General features: G+C 54.4%; 1 protein-coding gene across 20 annotated transcripts in view; it reads right to left on the bottom strand.

Annotated features, from left to right (window-relative positions):
- B3GAT1 (beta-1,3-glucuronyltransferase 1) overlaps positions 1–17,054 on the bottom strand; it is a 121,481-nt gene that overhangs the window by 2,442 nt on the left and 101,985 nt on the right. For 5 of the 20 annotated variants that reach the window (XR_010826199.1, XM_066981243.1, XM_066981241.1 and 2 more), the window contains 5 exons: positions 13,667–13,785; positions 10,533–10,618; positions 10,110–10,449; positions 7,022–7,318; positions 539–656 (listed from right to left, as the gene is read on the bottom strand). Coding sequence is in view for 19 of the 20 variants with exons in the window: in XM_066981232.1 (XP_066837333.1) it covers positions 570–656; positions 7,022–7,318; positions 10,110–10,449; positions 10,533–10,618; positions 13,667–13,785 (929 nt within the window). In the remaining variant the exon portion in view is untranslated. Of the gene's footprint in view, positions 1–538; positions 657–7,021; positions 7,319–10,109; positions 10,619–13,364; positions 13,512–13,649; positions 13,786–17,054 lie in introns of those variants that run through there. The other 15 variants (XM_066981233.1, XM_013188570.3, XM_066981234.1 and 12 more) reach the window with 9 other exon arrangements.

The following is a 17,054-nucleotide window of genomic DNA, read 5'->3' as shown; positions in this document are numbered from 1 at the left end:
CATGCTCACCTTGGGTAAATAAATACATGAAGCCTCATGTGGGATTTAATCCTCACTCTCCCTTACTTGTCACTGACTTTGTGTGGCTTGTTTGTGGATCTAAATTAAATTCTTCCCTCTGTGAAAGCTTCTGCCTGACTTTAAAATGCTTTAACTGATGCTTGGCTTAGCTTCCCTCAGGCATTTTCAGGTGGGTGAATCCACATCTTTCACCCTTGTGCTTTAGCTCTACAGTTAATAAGGAACCCATCTTGCTTAGACAAGTTTTTTGTTTTGTTGCTTTAAATAGCATAACTTCTGCCCAAACTCTCACTACCTGGATTTCACCAGGTAGTTCCCCTTTAGCAGCTTATCTTAGAGATTTTAAAAAGAGAGATTCATTAATAATCTCTAAGTTTTGCAGCAAGGGAGGGTCAGATATGTGAAAAATTGCAATCAAAAGTCACGTTTAAAAGAGTTCCTCTTTTTCCTGTCATGGTCTAGGATTTTTCTTCTTTACTGCTGCTTCTCATTACAGCTGAAGACCGTAAGCTCTTACCTGGTGTTGGTCTCTGCCCAGCCGTGCACAGTCAGATTTCCACATTGGGATCTGTGAATCCTTTCTTCCCCTCGTTCACCAGCACAGGCTTTTCTGTCCTCGTATGCCAGACTAAAATCTGAAGAAACCAGCAGTCATTAGCTGCATCTCTTCACTGCACTAACAAATATTCTTGCACATTAAATCAATAGTGCAATTTAACCAGCTACCCTGGAGCCTAATGGTGCATTCACAGCTGAAAGGAGGTTTGCATAAAACTTCATTTAGGTAGCCCTACTGATACCCAAAATGCACAGTGCACAGAAATTACCTATTTTACAGTGTACTGTCGTGGGACATTAACCTGCTCCTTCCATGTAGTTATCAACCATCTTCTGCGAAAGGCTCATCAACCTTTCCACTGATGTAAGGCAGCTCCCTCAGAACTGGGGAATCAGATGCATATTTCCCAGAGTCAAGTTCCTTGCTCTGGTTCTTGGTTATGTTACTACACAACACGGGATGGAGTTAGCCGAGAGGCTCAAAGTGGAAGAGCCGCTCTCGCCATGTCAGGTCACGTCGAGACTCTTGCAGTAGAGGGAAGAAGCAGTTAGAGAAGGGGAGTTCTGGCTGCTCCAGTCATCCCGTTCCTATGGGTTGTGAGAAATGCTCAAACTGATTTTTCAGTGGGCCTCTCTAAGTCCATTATTCGGTGGAAGCCGTTAGTTTGGCCTCTAACCTATTACTTTAAAGAGGTGTTGGAGTGACACTGACAGGAGAAGAACCTCTTCTGGTCCTCTATTGCCACCTCTGCTGTCTCAGAGGCACAAGGTAGCTGCAGAATACGACCGTCCTGCCACATGCTCTGGGCTGTATGCAGCTCCTTCGTAACCCAGCGTTAGTGCTCCACACCACCTCCAAAGCCCCACGTGCCTGCCCTTTGAAATGCTGGCCCCATGCTGCCACCGCTGTTCTCTACCAGGTGTAATAGGTTGCAACTCGTTGAAGGTCCCTCTCCAACCTGCTTAAATCAGAGCTCAAGCACGTCAGGATCGTAACTTGTACTAAAAACTGCCCTCAGACTTGGCAGCAAAATTTAATGTAGATCAACAGCTGTGAGAGAGATCTGGGAAAAAAAGAAAAAAAAAAGAAGCTGAAGAGGTTGTCTAATGCTTGGGGTGTGGGGAAGCACTATAGGTCCATAGTGTCTACTAGCTGTGCTCCACTACGAGCCCAGGCAGCTCTGGAAGCTGCTGAAAATGCTCTCCCCTCACCAGACTCAATTAAACTCATTGTTTTGCTCCTAAACCTGCGTTGCTGGGAGCAGTTTCATCCCTTCAGAGCTGGTTTCCTGCGTCCTTTCACCTGCTCACTGCTATTTCCTACCTCGCGGGGGTCTCCCTCTGGTTGCTATGACAATACTCCGCGCCTTTAATCCGACTATCTGCAAGCCGTTTCATACCCAGTCCCTGCTTTCCTGAAAAATTAGGCCGCGTTCTGCTTCTGAAGGACGAACAAAGCCCTCCTCAAACCCTTGTAGTTAAACAGGAGCACCCCCGCCCTCCCGAGAAGCTGTTTGACCAAATTTGTCTCTGATGTGAGCGCTCGCCTCCTGCGCGGGGCTCAAATCTCGCCGGCTAATGGAAGGCAGCGAGACCAACCGCTGCCTGGAGCGGGGCCAAAACCTCTTCCATCGCTCCCGCGCAGCCACTTCAGAGCCCTCTCGTCGAAGTTCGCCGTTACCACCGCCCCGCTCACCCGCTGCAGCGGCGCTGCTGCAATTACGGCCTTGCTTTCTTCTCAAAAGGCAAAACCAAACAGGGCTCCACGAGTGGCTTTTGGGGCCGGGTAAGCGTTCGTTACGGGCTCCTCATCCAGCACAAACCTTAATGCAGTCCAGGTGCTAGGAATAAGATCCTGTAGGCGGTTCTTCCCAGTGGGAGCAGGTGGGAGCTGTTTCCCCTGCTGCCACACAAACACTGAGCCCTGCTGATGGCCGGGCACCGCGCTCTGCCAGCAGCACGGCTCGCCTTTAAACAGCTCTCCCCACTGAGGCACGCGCTCCGTGAGCAGAAGACCACAAATACAGATTAATAGCTTTTCTTTTAAATTGCATCCCGCTTCTACGTTGTTAAACCCGAGTGCCAAAAAGGCAGTTACGTTAAATTAACTGACTGAAGTTGACTAATTTTTCACAGTTTGCAGCTTGATTCAGCGGCTTCTACCATTTGTCATGCAATGCTCTTTAACATGGGAGGGAGATCACCATTTTGTACAGAAACACCTGCTTTTCCTCGCAGCCAATTGCCTGATTTTCTCCGCAAGGAGTGTGTTTGTTTTATGTCTCAGGGAAGCTTTGGCTTGTGCAAAAAGCACGGCTTGCACAGGAGCAAGCAGGGTAGGGGACCAAGTGTGCATCACTGACTCAAACGGGTCACCCGGAGAGTGAAATCTCTGCTGCTGCAGTTCACTTCCAGCCTCCTCATCCAGAATCACAGGACTCAAAACAGACCTAAGAGATTTCAAGGATTCATCTCCATCACAGACTTTTTCGTTGTCTTCTAACAGGAAATTAAAAAGCAAACAGCCAAGAAGTTGACCTGCAGCTGGAGGGGGTCACAGATTTCAAGCCTCCACGGAGGACACCAATAATTGTTACTTGAAACGGAGGCTATGCAACGTGAAGGAAAAAGAGAGAGCAAGCCGAAACGACAGATTTGCTTCCTCCCAGCTTGTGCCTAATCAAATTCCTGCAGGGTCTCGTAGGCATCATGGAGGCCCCGTTCTCGCCACAGCCTGCCTGTTGGTACAACAACTACAGCATGCTTCTCCCCGTGCCTCTGCTCTTCCCGTGTGCTGCGAATCACGGCCACATGCCCTGCTGCTGGTAAATGAGCCAGAGCTCAAACAGGAATTTTCAGCTCTGCCATTACACCGACTTGAAGATTTTTGCTTGGTGATAGGTATTATGGGCAAAACTTACTTGATCGCCAACCTGAGCAGCACAGAGCTGAAGGTCCACTGTGGAGCGGGGCAGGCAGACGGTGCAGCAAAACCCGAACTAGTTGGGTGTAATTACGGCTTTCAGCCGTGATACAGGGGATGGCATTGGCACAGCAGTTCTGGTGACTAATCAGGACGTGACAAGGTGCAAAGAACCCTCCTAGTTCTGCACGTCTCATAAAAATCAACAGCTCCAGCACTGTTGTGGCGTGCGTGTGAAGCTTCACCAACAAGGTGCTGTTGCATAGCAGCCAGGGTACTGACGGCTCACTGCAAACCATCAGGCACAAACCTACAGGAAGACAGCAGCCCCGTTTCAGGAACAATCCAACCAAAACGAGGACAGATCTGCTCCATCCGTACCCTGCTGCTCAGCCCCTGAAAGAACACAAAGAGCTCGGGAAGCCAATTCCTCTGCCTTCTGGCTGTAGCACCACAGGATAAAATCGGAAGGAAGCAAAGTATTCCTTTGCAAGCTTTCTTGCCTTAGGCTGACGTTTTCCTTCCCTCCTGCCCATTCTGAGGAGGGGGTCCAGGAGCAGCTGGAATGAGATGCATCATCTCCACTGACCTGGTATTTTGTGGTCTCTCGTCTCGTACCAGTACCAGCTGAGGTTTTTAAGAGCGGGGGCCACTGCTAAGGTCTCCCTCCCTTGAGCGCCCTCTGAGCACACTGCACCTCCTTTCCTCAGGTGTTAATAGACAATGGGGAGCAGAGTATGTCCCAGTTACATCAACCTTGTGGGAACACAAGATCTCTGAGACCTTGATCCTGTCAGGTTTGATGTATCAATGGAGTGGAGAGAGCTTTGCCTGCTCTGGTGGTGTGTGGGGGAAATGCAGAAGCAGCAGGACGCAGAAATGCACGGCGTGCTTGCACAGCCTCGTTCCCTTACAACTCCGGTGTAAACCAGTCCTTCCCTCCTGACGAAGAGGGCTAACTCCTTTCCACTGGGCAATTAATGCTGACTTCCTTCATTTTCTCCCTCATTTTGAGCAGATCTCAAACCAAAGAAAATAACTAGGATGCATGTCTTTGGCCAAAGCACAAGCTTTTTGGAGGAGTGTTTGTGGGCTGAGGTCAGACGGGCACTACCAAGTGAATACCAGCACTGTACCCGGGGAAGACAGCATTTCGGGAGAACAGATGTCTGTGCTTATCTTACATAGTTCTCTCATCCCTCCTTAATGACTGTACCTGAGCACATCATAATCTGTAATGTAAATCTCACCGCAAAGCAGGCGCGTGCTTGTGCCGAGCAGGGCAAAGCGTGCCAGCTGCCCACCGAGGAGTCCGTGCTTCCATCCTGGGGCAAGAGGACCCCCGGACCCCAGCCTGCTTCTGTCCCTCTCTGCTGCTGGTCCGGACTCTCCTCCTCGCCAGGAGCGTGAACAAAACAGCAACTGGAAAATGGAGGCTGCTGGCAGCAGCTGAGAGCAGAAAGGCAAAGCTCCACCTGCAACGCCGCACGCGGGGTTTGCCAGGAGCAGGCAGTGCACAACAAGGACCCTTGTCACAGCCCTGCAGCCCAGCCAAGAAAAGAAATGCAGTCTGCTTCAAATCCTGGCCGGCAGCTCCTGCTTCCTCATCAGCTCTGACCTGCAGCTCCCGCAGGACAGCCCTGACCCAGCGGCCTGTCTGACGGCGCCGTGCCTTACCTCCTGCCTGCAAATAACCTTTCCCTTCCTCTCCTTCCTCCACGTGTTCCCCCACAGCCCTCATTTCTTACTCGCAGCCTTTTAAACAAAGCCTCTTTCCTTGTAGCTGTTTTACAGCAGGGCTGATCTCCCAAAGATTGCATAACCACGGAGCGAAAGTCCCTGTTTTTCTGTGCACCAGCCTGAAAGCGACCCGGGCATCTCCCCCGATCGGCTGGCAGCACACATCTCCAGCCAGCGCTTTCCTGTTAGCTGGGAGGGCACTAAGAGGGGAAAGAGGCAGGCCCAGATGTATCTATATCCTTCTCCACAAAACCAAACAACAACAAAAAACAAACCAGAGACCTCCAAATCATACTCGTGAGGTAAGCAACCCACTGCAGCCCCTGCTGGGCTGGCCTTTTGCGAGCCTGTTTGACACAGTGCCCAAGAGCACAGATCTAATTTTAACCCAGTCCCTTTGCCCACCCTTAGGAGGCCATCTGTGTGATGCTGGACACGCCTAACCACAGACATGCAGATTTAAAAAAGGAGGCACAGCAGGTATCAGGTAATAAATAAAGTCATTTCTCTCCCGCAGCGCCTCTTCCTTGTTCCTGGGCTCCTTGCGCGAGCACTGCTGAACATCCAGATCCTTCTTTTACTGGGGCTGGGAGCCACGAAGCAGAGGCAAAAGTTATTATTCAAAGTAACCCCCAAAGGGATGGAGACCTGGGTCCAACATGGGGTGTATCAGCAGTACCAGCTCATTTGTTAAAAAAAGAAAAATCCACTTGGGAGGATTACACAATAAAGAGTCCCTGAATCGGACTGGGTGGCTGCCTGCTACAGGCAGAGGCCCGAGCACTGCACGGGGGTCTCTGATCCCAAATGGAGCCCCTCCGGTGCTGGCTGTGCTCCGGGCACCCACTCACAAAGCTTTCAAAGCACATGACAGCATCGCTGCTGCTGCTGTGCCATGATTGATGCCTGTCACGCTAACCAGCACTGTCTCATTGTATCTCGCGTGTTTCCCTGTCATCCCAGATAGATTTCCATCTGCTGTCTCTCATCTTAGCCTGGGAAGTCTTCAGGGCAAGAGCCATCAGCGTATCCTGTGTTTGTATCTTAGTTAGCACAGAGGGGTTCTGCTTCATAACCTGGTGGCTCCTAGACTACGTGTAAAGTCAAATAATTGACAGTCATCACCAGCAAAATCCCCCCAAAAGGGAGCTTCATGGAAGCCTCCCAGAGCTCAGCGCACTACCCCAAGCATTAAAACATTTCTACATTCTCCCTAGCACAGAAAAATCGGCGTTGTTGCGGTCAGCTATAGCGATATTTTACTGATATCAAGAGGGAAGAGGCAACATTGCAATAAGGCAGCTTTTATGTGCACGGTCTTGCCCCGCAGGCAGGAAACAACAAGGCATGGTACTGCTGGGTTACAGCTCAGACAAGTTCCAGAGAGCCAGATCTCGTACGACACTGGCTGATTGCAGGCATACCAGCACTCAGAAGCCATCGTAAGGAATTCATGGAAAGCAACCAACCTACATTTCACCCAGGGAATTCCCTGCCCCTGGAGATTAGCAAGGCCACAGGCAAGCTGATCTTGAAAATAATAGGGATGTTATCTGGAGATAATTTAAGGAAGAGAAGACTCCGTATTTCAAAGCCTACGGGAACCAGTAGCAGCACGTCACAAAAAAAGGAACTTCCCACCACGCCTTTTTAAAGGCAATTACCCAGCACCCTTGCAGTGGGGAAGTGCTCTCTTCAAGACACAGAGGACAAGCGACCGAACGGCCTTTTGGCCCACCACCAGACCCTCGCATCCCGTAAACGAGGAGGAGACCGTACCTTAGTGCAATTGGCAGCTTTCGGCTCAAGGTCGTTCAAGGTGACCAGCTCCCGGAGCAGGCTGCTCTCCTGGTAGCCCCCCTTCACTCCTCGCAGTTTGAAGTAAGCCTGAGATCGCTGGAGGATCAGCCTGAGGTTCACAGCGAACCCCGCCATGTCTATAGCAAAGGGCCGGTGCGGGTCGAAGACGGTTTTCCAGCCGTAGACCTTCCCCGCAGCGTTCACTTTGGGCGACTCGTAGCGCAAGCCGCCGACGAAGGCTACCGGCCACACTGACACCTTCCTGGTGCTGCGCATCTGCAGGCGAGGAAAGAGAAGCGTTGGGTGGGTGCACGCAGAAGGACCGGCTGCACGCCGCCTCCAAGGCCCCAGCAGCACCCCAGCAGCGCGCCTTCACCTCGCTCGCTGCCCTGCGGGGGCCGGACGGCGGGCATGGTGCAGTGAAGAGCCCGGGTCACGGTTCCCAGACGCCCGCTGTGGCTTGGCAGCGGGGCTCCGTGCTCTGCTCACCCCCACGAGGACGCACGTCCTGGGGCCGGGGAAGCAGAGTGCTTTGGGAAGTGCCAGCTGGGGACCACGTGTGAGTTCAGTGCTAGAAACAAAGCTGCCAGTACGAAACCTAACCGAGATGTGGGTTTGGTCAGAAGGCCTTTGGAGCTTCGGTTCTTTAGAGCTTTGGGTTCTCCACGCGGACAGCTGGGGAAACCAGGACGCAGAGGAGGGAAGCACGCTGTCCGAGGCCACCTGGGGACCCAGGGATGGCTTATCTAGGAAGAAAGGCGTTTCCTCTGAAAGCTAAGGAGTCTGAGCTGCGATCCCAGCCTCTGAGGCACATTAAGGGTAAAAGCATCCTTAGGGTGAGGCACCACAACTGTTCCCCAGAAGCTCGGGGACAGCTGGAAGCACAGCCCCTCCAGAAGCTCCCAGCACACAGGACAGGGCCCTGCAGCCGCTCCTGCTGCCCAGAGGGATGTTGGAGGCTTCTGCTCCCCGTGGAGTCAGCAGAAGCAGAGAGGAGCCATCAGGGGACACCTCGGATGCCCGTGCTTGCCAGTGCAGATGATGTGCCTGCCAGCCCGCCTGGGCACCCCCCGGCACCCTGCCCTGCTCTGCTGCCAGGCTCAGCCTCGTCTCCTGCTCTCAGCCCAGTCCCTTAGATCAGGGATCTCCCAGAGCTAATCTAGTCACTGCTAATTACTGCAAACGAGACCAGAAGAGCTCTGGCACTTGCCCTTCTGCATTATACACATGCTAACGGCCGTCCCTGTCCGCAGGGAGCAATAATGCGTGTCTTCTGCATTTCACAGCACATTTCATCGGCTCCATGCGACCTGAGCTGCAGCTACATCTCGGAGAGGAGAAGCCTCTGCGAGCAGAGCACCCGCGTGAAGCACACGGGTGAACGGAGGAACCCTTTCTGCTTTATTAATGCACGGTGTCTGTCTGAGGATGCTGCCAGAGCCAGCCTCAAAGGACAGTGTGGAAAAACTGCGTTCAGTTTGAATTTGCTCTCAGCTTTAAAAGCGTGCGTATTCCTGTGGCTGTCCGAGCCCAAGGGAAAGCCATCGGGGAGAGAAAGTGGGGGGGGGAATGAATAAACAGGAGATCCCTGGAATGAAATCTGGCAACCATTAAGGAGGCAATCCTACGTCCTTGTCCCTTGCTGCAAGAGCTCAGCCTCGGCAGATGGGAACGGGGCATTTCTGAGCCGGGAGCAGGGGAGGTGCAGTGCACGTGGCGCTGTAAGACCGCTGCTTCCCTGCAGACAGGGAGAGGGGCAGGAGGTCATTTACAGCCCGCGCGAGCGCGGAACAGGCAGCAGAGGTGGGAAAGCACAGGGGAGCCTTCCCCTGCTCGAGTCTGACAAGACTGTCAGGATGTGCTGAAATCCTGCCTGCAATCACAGCTCCCTGAGCCGCAAGCTTCAAGGCTGAGAGCTCAGCCCCAGCCCCTGCTTAAATCACCCTGAGCCCATCGCTCCCCGGTGCCGCAGGAGGAAGAGCTGCAGAGGGGAGCGCTGCACACACCTCCCCGCTGCAGGAAGGGCTCCACTTTTCTGGGAGGTGTAGCAAGCGCTGACAAACGCATGCTCCTCGTGTGTGCGGCAGCCCAGAGACAATTTGCAGAGAGCATCTCTGAAGAAGACGTCCTGCGAGTGCTCTGCCCGCGCCAACAGCACTCAGGCGTAACTCTGAAGGTCTGCTCCCTCGGCTGGGAGCTGCGCAGAGCAGATGCCGGGCTCTCGACAGCTCCGGAGTTGAAGCACAGAACGCTCTGGGATGAGAGCAAACAAATGCAAATGGCAAGCAAGGAGGAGAAACCCCAGGGACTCCTCAAGCAAGAACAAACAGGGATTAACAAATAGCCGAGTGCAATACGTTGGTGGCAGAGAAGAAAAGTGGATAACAGCAGACCAGGAACCAGCCTGAAATCTCCCCCAGGGTGGGACATGGAGGGAGGATGGCCAAGGGTTCTCTTCCTAGGCACACACACGTGTCTGTGCAGGTACGAAGGAGAGCAGCTGATGTTCCGGCCCTAACAATGGCTCTTCTTCCTTTGCAGTAAGTACTACCTGCATGTTTCTCTTGCTAGGGTCTTACCAGCCAGCTCCTGCCTCGAGATGACCGCTCTTCCTCATCATAAACACCCTTTTGTGGACATGTTTTAGCGTGGCTTTCTGCCACCAAGGGAAAAGCCTTGTGCTGCCACTCGGAGGGAAGCAGTGCAGCTGGGAGCACCAACAGGCAGAGGTGGGAGTGCAGAGCCAGGGCAACGAGATCCCTTCAGATGCTGCAAATGACTTCAGGTGACAAGCACAGACATACACTAGTATGCCTCCACCACGTGCCACAGGACAAACTGGGGTTCCCATTGCTCTGCATTACTTTTGACACTGGAAGCGCACGCTTTGCAGTGGTGTGGCCAAGCCCTGGAGGAAACTTCAGGGCAACCACTACAGAGACAGAACTGACCTAGAGCTCAGGGGATGTGTACAGGATCTCCTTGGCTCAGTACATGATAATCTTTTACAACTCACACACAAATCTGCTGCGTTCAGCTGGCTGGGGCTCCCCCAGCAGGCTCTTACCTCCTCGAAGAGCTCCAGGCTGTAGGTGTTATCATCGTCGGCGAAGTAAACGATGCCAGGCTGGCTGTTATTTTTGTTAAAGGTCTCTCTCAGCCATCTCAGGGCCAGGTTCCTCTGCATGGTCCCGCGGGGGATGCGGGGATCCCTCATGTCTCCCCGTAGCTTGTAGTTGCGAGGTGTCTCCACGTTGAGGTGGGTGTAGTTCAGCCCCGTGTCCCGCAGCAGCCGGGTGATGAGCGGCGTGCGCCGCTGCGAGTCCTCCACCAGGATCCAGTGCAGGTTGGGGACGTGCAGCAGGGTGTTGGCCAGGCGCGTCAGCTCTGCCTTCTGGACGGGCCGGCTGTAGGTGGGTGTAATGACGTGGATGGTGGGAAGGGTGTCTGACCACGGGGGTGGGCGGGTATAAACATATTCTGTCCTCACCACCTCCACAATGTCCCGGTCCGACAAGCAGTATTCCTTGGAGTCCAAGCCTGCAGCGAGATCACGCCGGGAGTCACCACCATCATCTGAGCAAGGGTACGAGAGAGAAGAAAAAACCGCATGGACTTGGTCCTCCGACACCCACCCTCCCCGGGCCGAGCCCGCAGGCTGCTTGCTGAGCGCAGGAGGTCACCCCACAGCTCGAGAGGAAAGGAAACAAGCTGAAATGGAGGCTTTAATAAATAAGTACACGGATGAATAAAGGAATCAGGGACGCACACCCATGAGAAAAGAAGTTCCTCCTGGTAGAAGAGCAGCACCAAGCAAGGCCTGAGAGCCCAGCCCAGTGGTGCTGCTCAGAGTAAGCAGCTTCCAAAAGCACCCAGAAGAGACAGACAGATCTAGGTAACGAAAATAGCATCAAGGACTGGCGATCTGTCATTCCCAAAGAGCTCCAGGGCGAGAGGGAAGCTCCCCGGGCAGCATCGTCTGGATACTGCAGTACCCCCCTTCCTGACCGGCCTGGGATGCTGCACAGAGAAGCAAGTCCAAGACACACTCGTTAAGTCCAGAGACAGCAGGAACTAAAGCCTGCAGTTGTAGGCTTTTTCCTGCAGAGACTTTCGCCTGCCCCTAACTTCTCCTCAACAAGACCCTACAGATTTCTGAACTAACAGCCCGTTCGGTGTTAGGATGTGAGCAGCAGCACAGCACTGCACCAGCTGACAGCATGTAGGATCAGCTGACCCTAACACCTCAAATCCTCGCAAAGGGAGACCTGGGCACAACTGGCTCGAGGTCAAAAAAAAAAATATTCCTGCATTTGTCACTTTTCCAGGGTGCAGCTTCCACAGGTTCATGCCACTGCAGATGGGCAGGGATACCACAGTCTGCATCTAGGGACTGGCAGAGGTGAAGGGGCATCGCTCTGCAGAGATAAGCCAGCTGGTGGGCACCTAAAACTTAGAGATTGCAAAGCCAGCTACTGCCAGGAGCTTGAGATGAGAAAGAATGGGAACAGACACTAGCACTGACCCAGTAGGGTCTTACTTATAATTGCTATGTGGTTGTTCATAGCATGTTACCCTTCCAGCAGCACAGACATCGATACCAGCCCTGAACGAAGGCTTCACACACCATACCATGGAAGGAGGGAGGGTGTGTCTCTCGAGGGGTGGGGGGACAAGAGCAAAGTGTCCTGCACGTGTTGGGATCAGGCCCTAGCACGGTAAAGCACGTCTGCTTCACACAGCACAGCTCTGAAAGCGCAGTGCACTGGAATCAGTTCAACAATAAAACCACAGAATGCACGGGGCACAGATAGAAACGCGATTAGCCAGGCTGGAGACACACGAGATAGTTTGCAAACCCCTCCAGGTCAGCCCCTCAGCTGTAAATCCTGGCACGTGTATCGGCTGCCGCCGCATGCTTAGCAGCCTGCACACACATCGCACTTTCAGCACCTGCTGCCGAAGGATCTCAGAAACGCATGACAAGTACAAAACAATTTCTCCTAAGAGCTTCAGGCCAGTCCCTACCACCACGCATTTTCCACCGGGGGCTCACAGCAGCACAGGCAAAGCAAGCAGCTTACCGAGGTCACCAGCAAGCTCAGGACCAAGGCAGAGCGGGGCGGTCTCTGTGCTGGAACCTCAGTGGCCGTGGCCTTTCACCAAAAAGCAGCTCCTGTTTTTTAGGGCATTGAATCAAACCACGATACAGCCAGCATGTTCTTAGGAGACTTTCAAGCCCTGTTTTGGAGCCCAACAGAGACCCCTCGTCCTCTGACACCCTGTCCACCTTTCAGAGAGGCTCACAGCCGTCCTTCCCTTACGAGCTGCCCGAAGCCTTGGGGGGTGCTGCCAGCCCAAAGGCCTCCGGAGGGCAAGGTGGAACAGCTCGGGGTGGACTCCGAACCTCTGACAGCTCACACTGCACGTCAGACCGCTGAGCAAAAGCATAAGCAGCCGTGGAGGATGGGTGTGAGCCCTAGAATGAAAAGGGAGAGAATCTCCCAGAGAAAGGGCCTGGAGAGAGCAAACGAGTTGGCTTTCTTCCCCGGCAGCAGGGCAGAACTGAGAACAAAGGCTGAAGGCAGTGTGGCTTTCTCCAGCCCCCAGGAGCTCTCACTGCCCTCGGATACTGCTGCTTTGAGAAGAATGGGACAAAAACCAGGACCCTTCTGGCCAGAGAGGACCCCCAAGAACCTCCCGCATTTGTCTGATTTGAGCCAGAGCTCCACTTAATGCTTTGTGCGACAGGTTAAGGTGGAATCTGGCTTTTCTCCTGCATTTTATCTTCACCAAACAATCAGGGCAGATGCTGGCTCTCAGCACGTGCCTTCCCCTTCAAGCCCAAGAGGACCAGTTTGCTGCTTTCCTGGGGACACAAAAAATGCTTTTTGCCTCATGTCTCCTAGACCAACTGTCTCCAGTAGCAGCTTTGCTTCCTCTGCTCTCTTTTTTTGCAGTTTTCCTGCTGGACTAATTTCTGTGAGCATGCTGCAAACGCCAGCAGAAAGGGACTCCTCTCCCAGATCACCAGGGAACAAAGAAAAGCATCTTCCTTCCGTGCTCTGTTCCCCTGAATCTAGATTTAGGTCATGAAGAGCTCCCCAAGTACAGGGGCATGCCCATGGCTTGGAGTTTGATGTCTCCAAAGAAGCCCGGAAAGCGTTGGGCTGTTCCTACAGCACAAGTGGGGAGGCTTCTGTGTGAGCATGGGCTGGGAGCTGAGATGAGCATGGCTGCCATGGAGAGATGAAATGGGAGAGGAGATGAGGACAAGGGAGGGATGCACAGACTTGGCATGGGCTGGTTTGATTTCTCTCACCCTTGTGCACTGCAAGCAGTGGAGCAATGGTGCTCTGGTGCCAGACGGTGATTAGTAGCGTCCAGGGCAGAACTATCAGCACGATAGCCAGGATGTCTCGTCTCTTCGGCATCTCCAAGACTGACTGGACCCACAGCTCCTCATTACCTGACAGTGAAAACCCCAGAGACAGAACAGCAGAGCACATGGAGAACAGAAATAAATGGGCAAGAAGGAACAAGGACAGAGAAAGAGAACGCGAGAGAGGGAGAGAGCAGCGAAGGCGACACGACTCGCAGGTCTTACCAGTGCTCACAACCCACCCATTGCAGAAGCAGGTTTGGAGGGGCCTCGGCTGCTGGGACCAGGAGCAGGAGACAACTTCTACAGGACGCTGCCGGGGCCTCCAGCAGGAACCTCAGGGACACATTTGGCAGGAGACCTGCAACACAAAGCACCGGTGAGCAGGCGGGGAAAAGTACATGGCAGCACGCAAAGCTCACAAATCCTCCCTGCGAACAGCAAATCAAACTGACCAAGAGGAGCGTGTGCCACCCCTCCAAGAGAGATGCCTCCTGGGTGCCCAGGGCCTTGCTTCCCTTTGCATCCACTTGTTAAGCAAGGCCCTCGAGCAGCTGCTCGGTGCCTGAGCCATCCCCCCGCAGCACAGGGCCCTACAGCCACCAGGCAGCCGGCTCTCCCAGCACCCCGTGCTGAGCCCAAGCCCTAGGAGGACGCAGACACCGCTCCAGCCGCATCAGCACAGCAGCAAGCACCCTGACCCACCAGAGCCTCTCCCTCCACTGGGCAGAGCTCTCAGCAACCAGGAGGGAAACCGAGCCTGTGTTCTTGGGGACGTGGCTCCAGGGAAGCCAGTGACCCCGCGTTTTGCTTGTCATCGTCATCCCCTCGGCTCAGACCATCCCACTGGCACCTTCCACGCAGCTGGGTTTAACTCAGGCTTCCAACAGCCTGGTCGGGTTCATTTCTTCCATCTCGGAGGTGTTGCGGCTGGAGTGTATTAAACTGCCACAATGGCTTGCTTTGATTCAATACAAGCGCATACAAGATTTAAGCAGGCTGTATTTTATCCGAGTATCTTGGCAAGCAAAGTGCATCACTTAGCAGGGACGCGCGCGGTGGACAGTTTGCAAACACGGGTAGCAGTTTAGTACCACGGCTCCCTTGTGGGGGAATGCATTAGCCTGCTGCTTCAAGGGCTGCACTGCAGACGAGGGAGAGCCCAGAGCACACCGCAGCCACAGGCGGCGAGGTCTCGGTGCTGGGGAAAAGCACCGATCCCCCCCCTCACCACCTGGCGGGTTACTTTCGCTGCAGTGCCCTGGAAACCAGCAGATCCCCTCCTAAAATCAGGGGGGAGCTCCTCAAGCCCAGCCTCTGATGCACACAGATGCTACTTCGCAGGTGTTTTCCCCCGAGACCCTTTGGAGCTTGCCTTTTCTTGGGGGGCAGTGGGCAGTCACGGAGAGATCTGGGCTCAAAGCCTTCCTTAGCCCAGTTCGGGTCGATCTGGATTGCCCAGGGCCATGCCTTGATCACTGGGCTGCACAGGCAGCCTCTGGCACCAAGCCCGGTGGCAGACTGGAAGCGAAATGGCTCCAAGAGCCGATGGGCTGCCCCTCTGAAGTGCAGGCAAGGGATATGCAAGGCCCTGGGCAGAATCTGGCTCTGCCACATAGGCACTCCAAGCACAGAGGCGTTCATTTGCCAGGGAAAACAAGGGGTAGGGAAAACCCTAAGAGGCCAAAAGATTGGCCTTTGTCCTTCCAGGGCACACGGAAATCCTCAACAAATGCTTCAGGGAATCCTTTATTTCAACCTACACAACAACCCCACGGGACAGAAAATCCCCAGCCAACTCCAGCGTGCCCCTTGCATGCAGCAACCCCTCTGGCACCACGCGCGGGGGCAGTGCCTCCCCCAAGAGCCCCCCGCCAGAGGACACAGCCCGTGGACGCACCGGAAAACTGCATTTTGGAAGTGCAAGGATGCGCAGTACTGAAGGAGGTCGCAGTGGATCAGGGCAAGGTGCAGCCAGTAAGGGTGATGAAAGAGAGCCAGTCTTCTGGAAGGGTCTCCAGAGAAAACGACAAAACCCCAAAGCAGCCACCAAATACATCCTTTTTTACTGAGAACAGGGTCTCCTGCAGCCCAGCTCAGGGAGCCAGCACTAAAAAGCTTTTCACAGCCCAAGGAACTGCGCCGTGCAGCCGGACACCCTGCAGTCTTTCAAGTATCTCCTGGCAACACGGATTTGTCCTTATTTTTTTTCAGAACTGGTGAAAGCAGCCTTGTTCACACAAAATAAACCAGGGAGGAAGAGGAGGAATTATTCCAGCCTCCTGCTCCATCCCTGTACAGCTCCTAAAGCACCAGAGATCCTGCTGGCCTCGCACTGCCAAGGCACGCAGCGCCCTCAGGGAAGAGCACTTGGCCTCATCCTGGCTGTCCCTGCAGCTGCTGTCAGTGCCTGAGCAGGGGACCCCAAGCGCTGGCATCCCTTAAATCCCCTACTAAACCCAGGACATGTTTTTTGAGCATTCCTGTAGGGCAGAGCCCTAAGGGGCAGCCCTGAAAGGACCCAACACCTTGCCTGTAAGGTGCCTCTGCTGCAAATGCACCAGGTAAGGGACTGCGCCACTGGAGAGGGGTGGCAGGGAATGCCATGCCAAAAGGGCCACTCGGGGTCGATTTGTAGCACCGTCAAGCTGCCACGTTGGGCTGGCACGCATCAAACACCCCATTTGTCAAGGGCAGCTTCCTCTGAAACCAGTGCTTTCGCCTTTTCCCTGGCTCAAATCGCCAGCATCCATCCTCCCCCAGGACAGCCCGGCTCTGGGCTCGGTGCGATGCACAAAGGGCCCCCTTGGGCTGGGGTGCTTCTCCAGCTGCCGAGGGCCAGCCCGGCCCACGAGTGCCCCAGCAGAGAGCCGAGGGCTGCGCTGTGCTGCTTGGGATGGCAGCGGAGAGCTCGTGGGGACGGGATCTGCCACGGGCACGCGTCCTCCTGGGGCCGTTCCTTTACTGCTGTCAACAATTGCGGGCTGCAGCTGTGGGTCAGATATGCACCCTGAGCACAGCGACTGTAATGAACCCGCAGGGGCACAGCCCCAGCCTGGACCCGAATTCAGACGGCGGCGGCTGTCTGGGGGTGGCCGTGGAGCCCCCGACCATGCCGCGACCCACGGCTCTGCACCCGCGCTGCCCGCCGGCACCAGGAGCTCTGCTCCGCACCGAAGGCGTTTGCTCGCTGCTAAATCCTTGAGCACTGGGATTTTATGGGTGACCCCGAGAAGCCCGGCTGAAGGACACCGTAAGAATCCACTGGGGGCTGCTGCCTTCACCAGCAAATCCAGCCGGGGGCCTCAGAGCAGGGCAGCGCTCGTTGCGCTCTCACAAAGCCACGCTCCCGCTCCCATCACCTGCTGAGGCTGCAAAAGGTGAAATCCATTTTGTGCTAGGAACAGCAGCAGCTAGGAAATACGCGCTCGCCTACGACTTCACGCTGCTGGTGAGAAAAGTCACAGCTTCACGGCCCAGAACAGAGGGCTCGCCCTGCATCCCAAAGCCCCTCGCTGCCAAAGCTGAACGATGGTTTTTGTTGCTGTTCATGGCATGGGTAAGGCCAGGGAAAATTGTGCCCCTCTTCAAGGCATTCCCTCTCCTCGTGCCCCACCATAACACCACTCT

The sequence above is a fragment of the Anser cygnoides genome, chromosome 21 (genome assembly GCF_040182565.1).
Source record: "Anser cygnoides isolate HZ-2024a breed goose chromosome 21, Taihu_goose_T2T_genome, whole genome shotgun sequence".
NCBI lineage: Eukaryota > Metazoa > Chordata > Aves > Anseriformes > Anatidae > Anser > Anser cygnoides.
The sequence above is the reverse complement of the archived record's forward strand: the minus strand, read 5'-3'. Positions and strand labels throughout refer to the sequence as shown.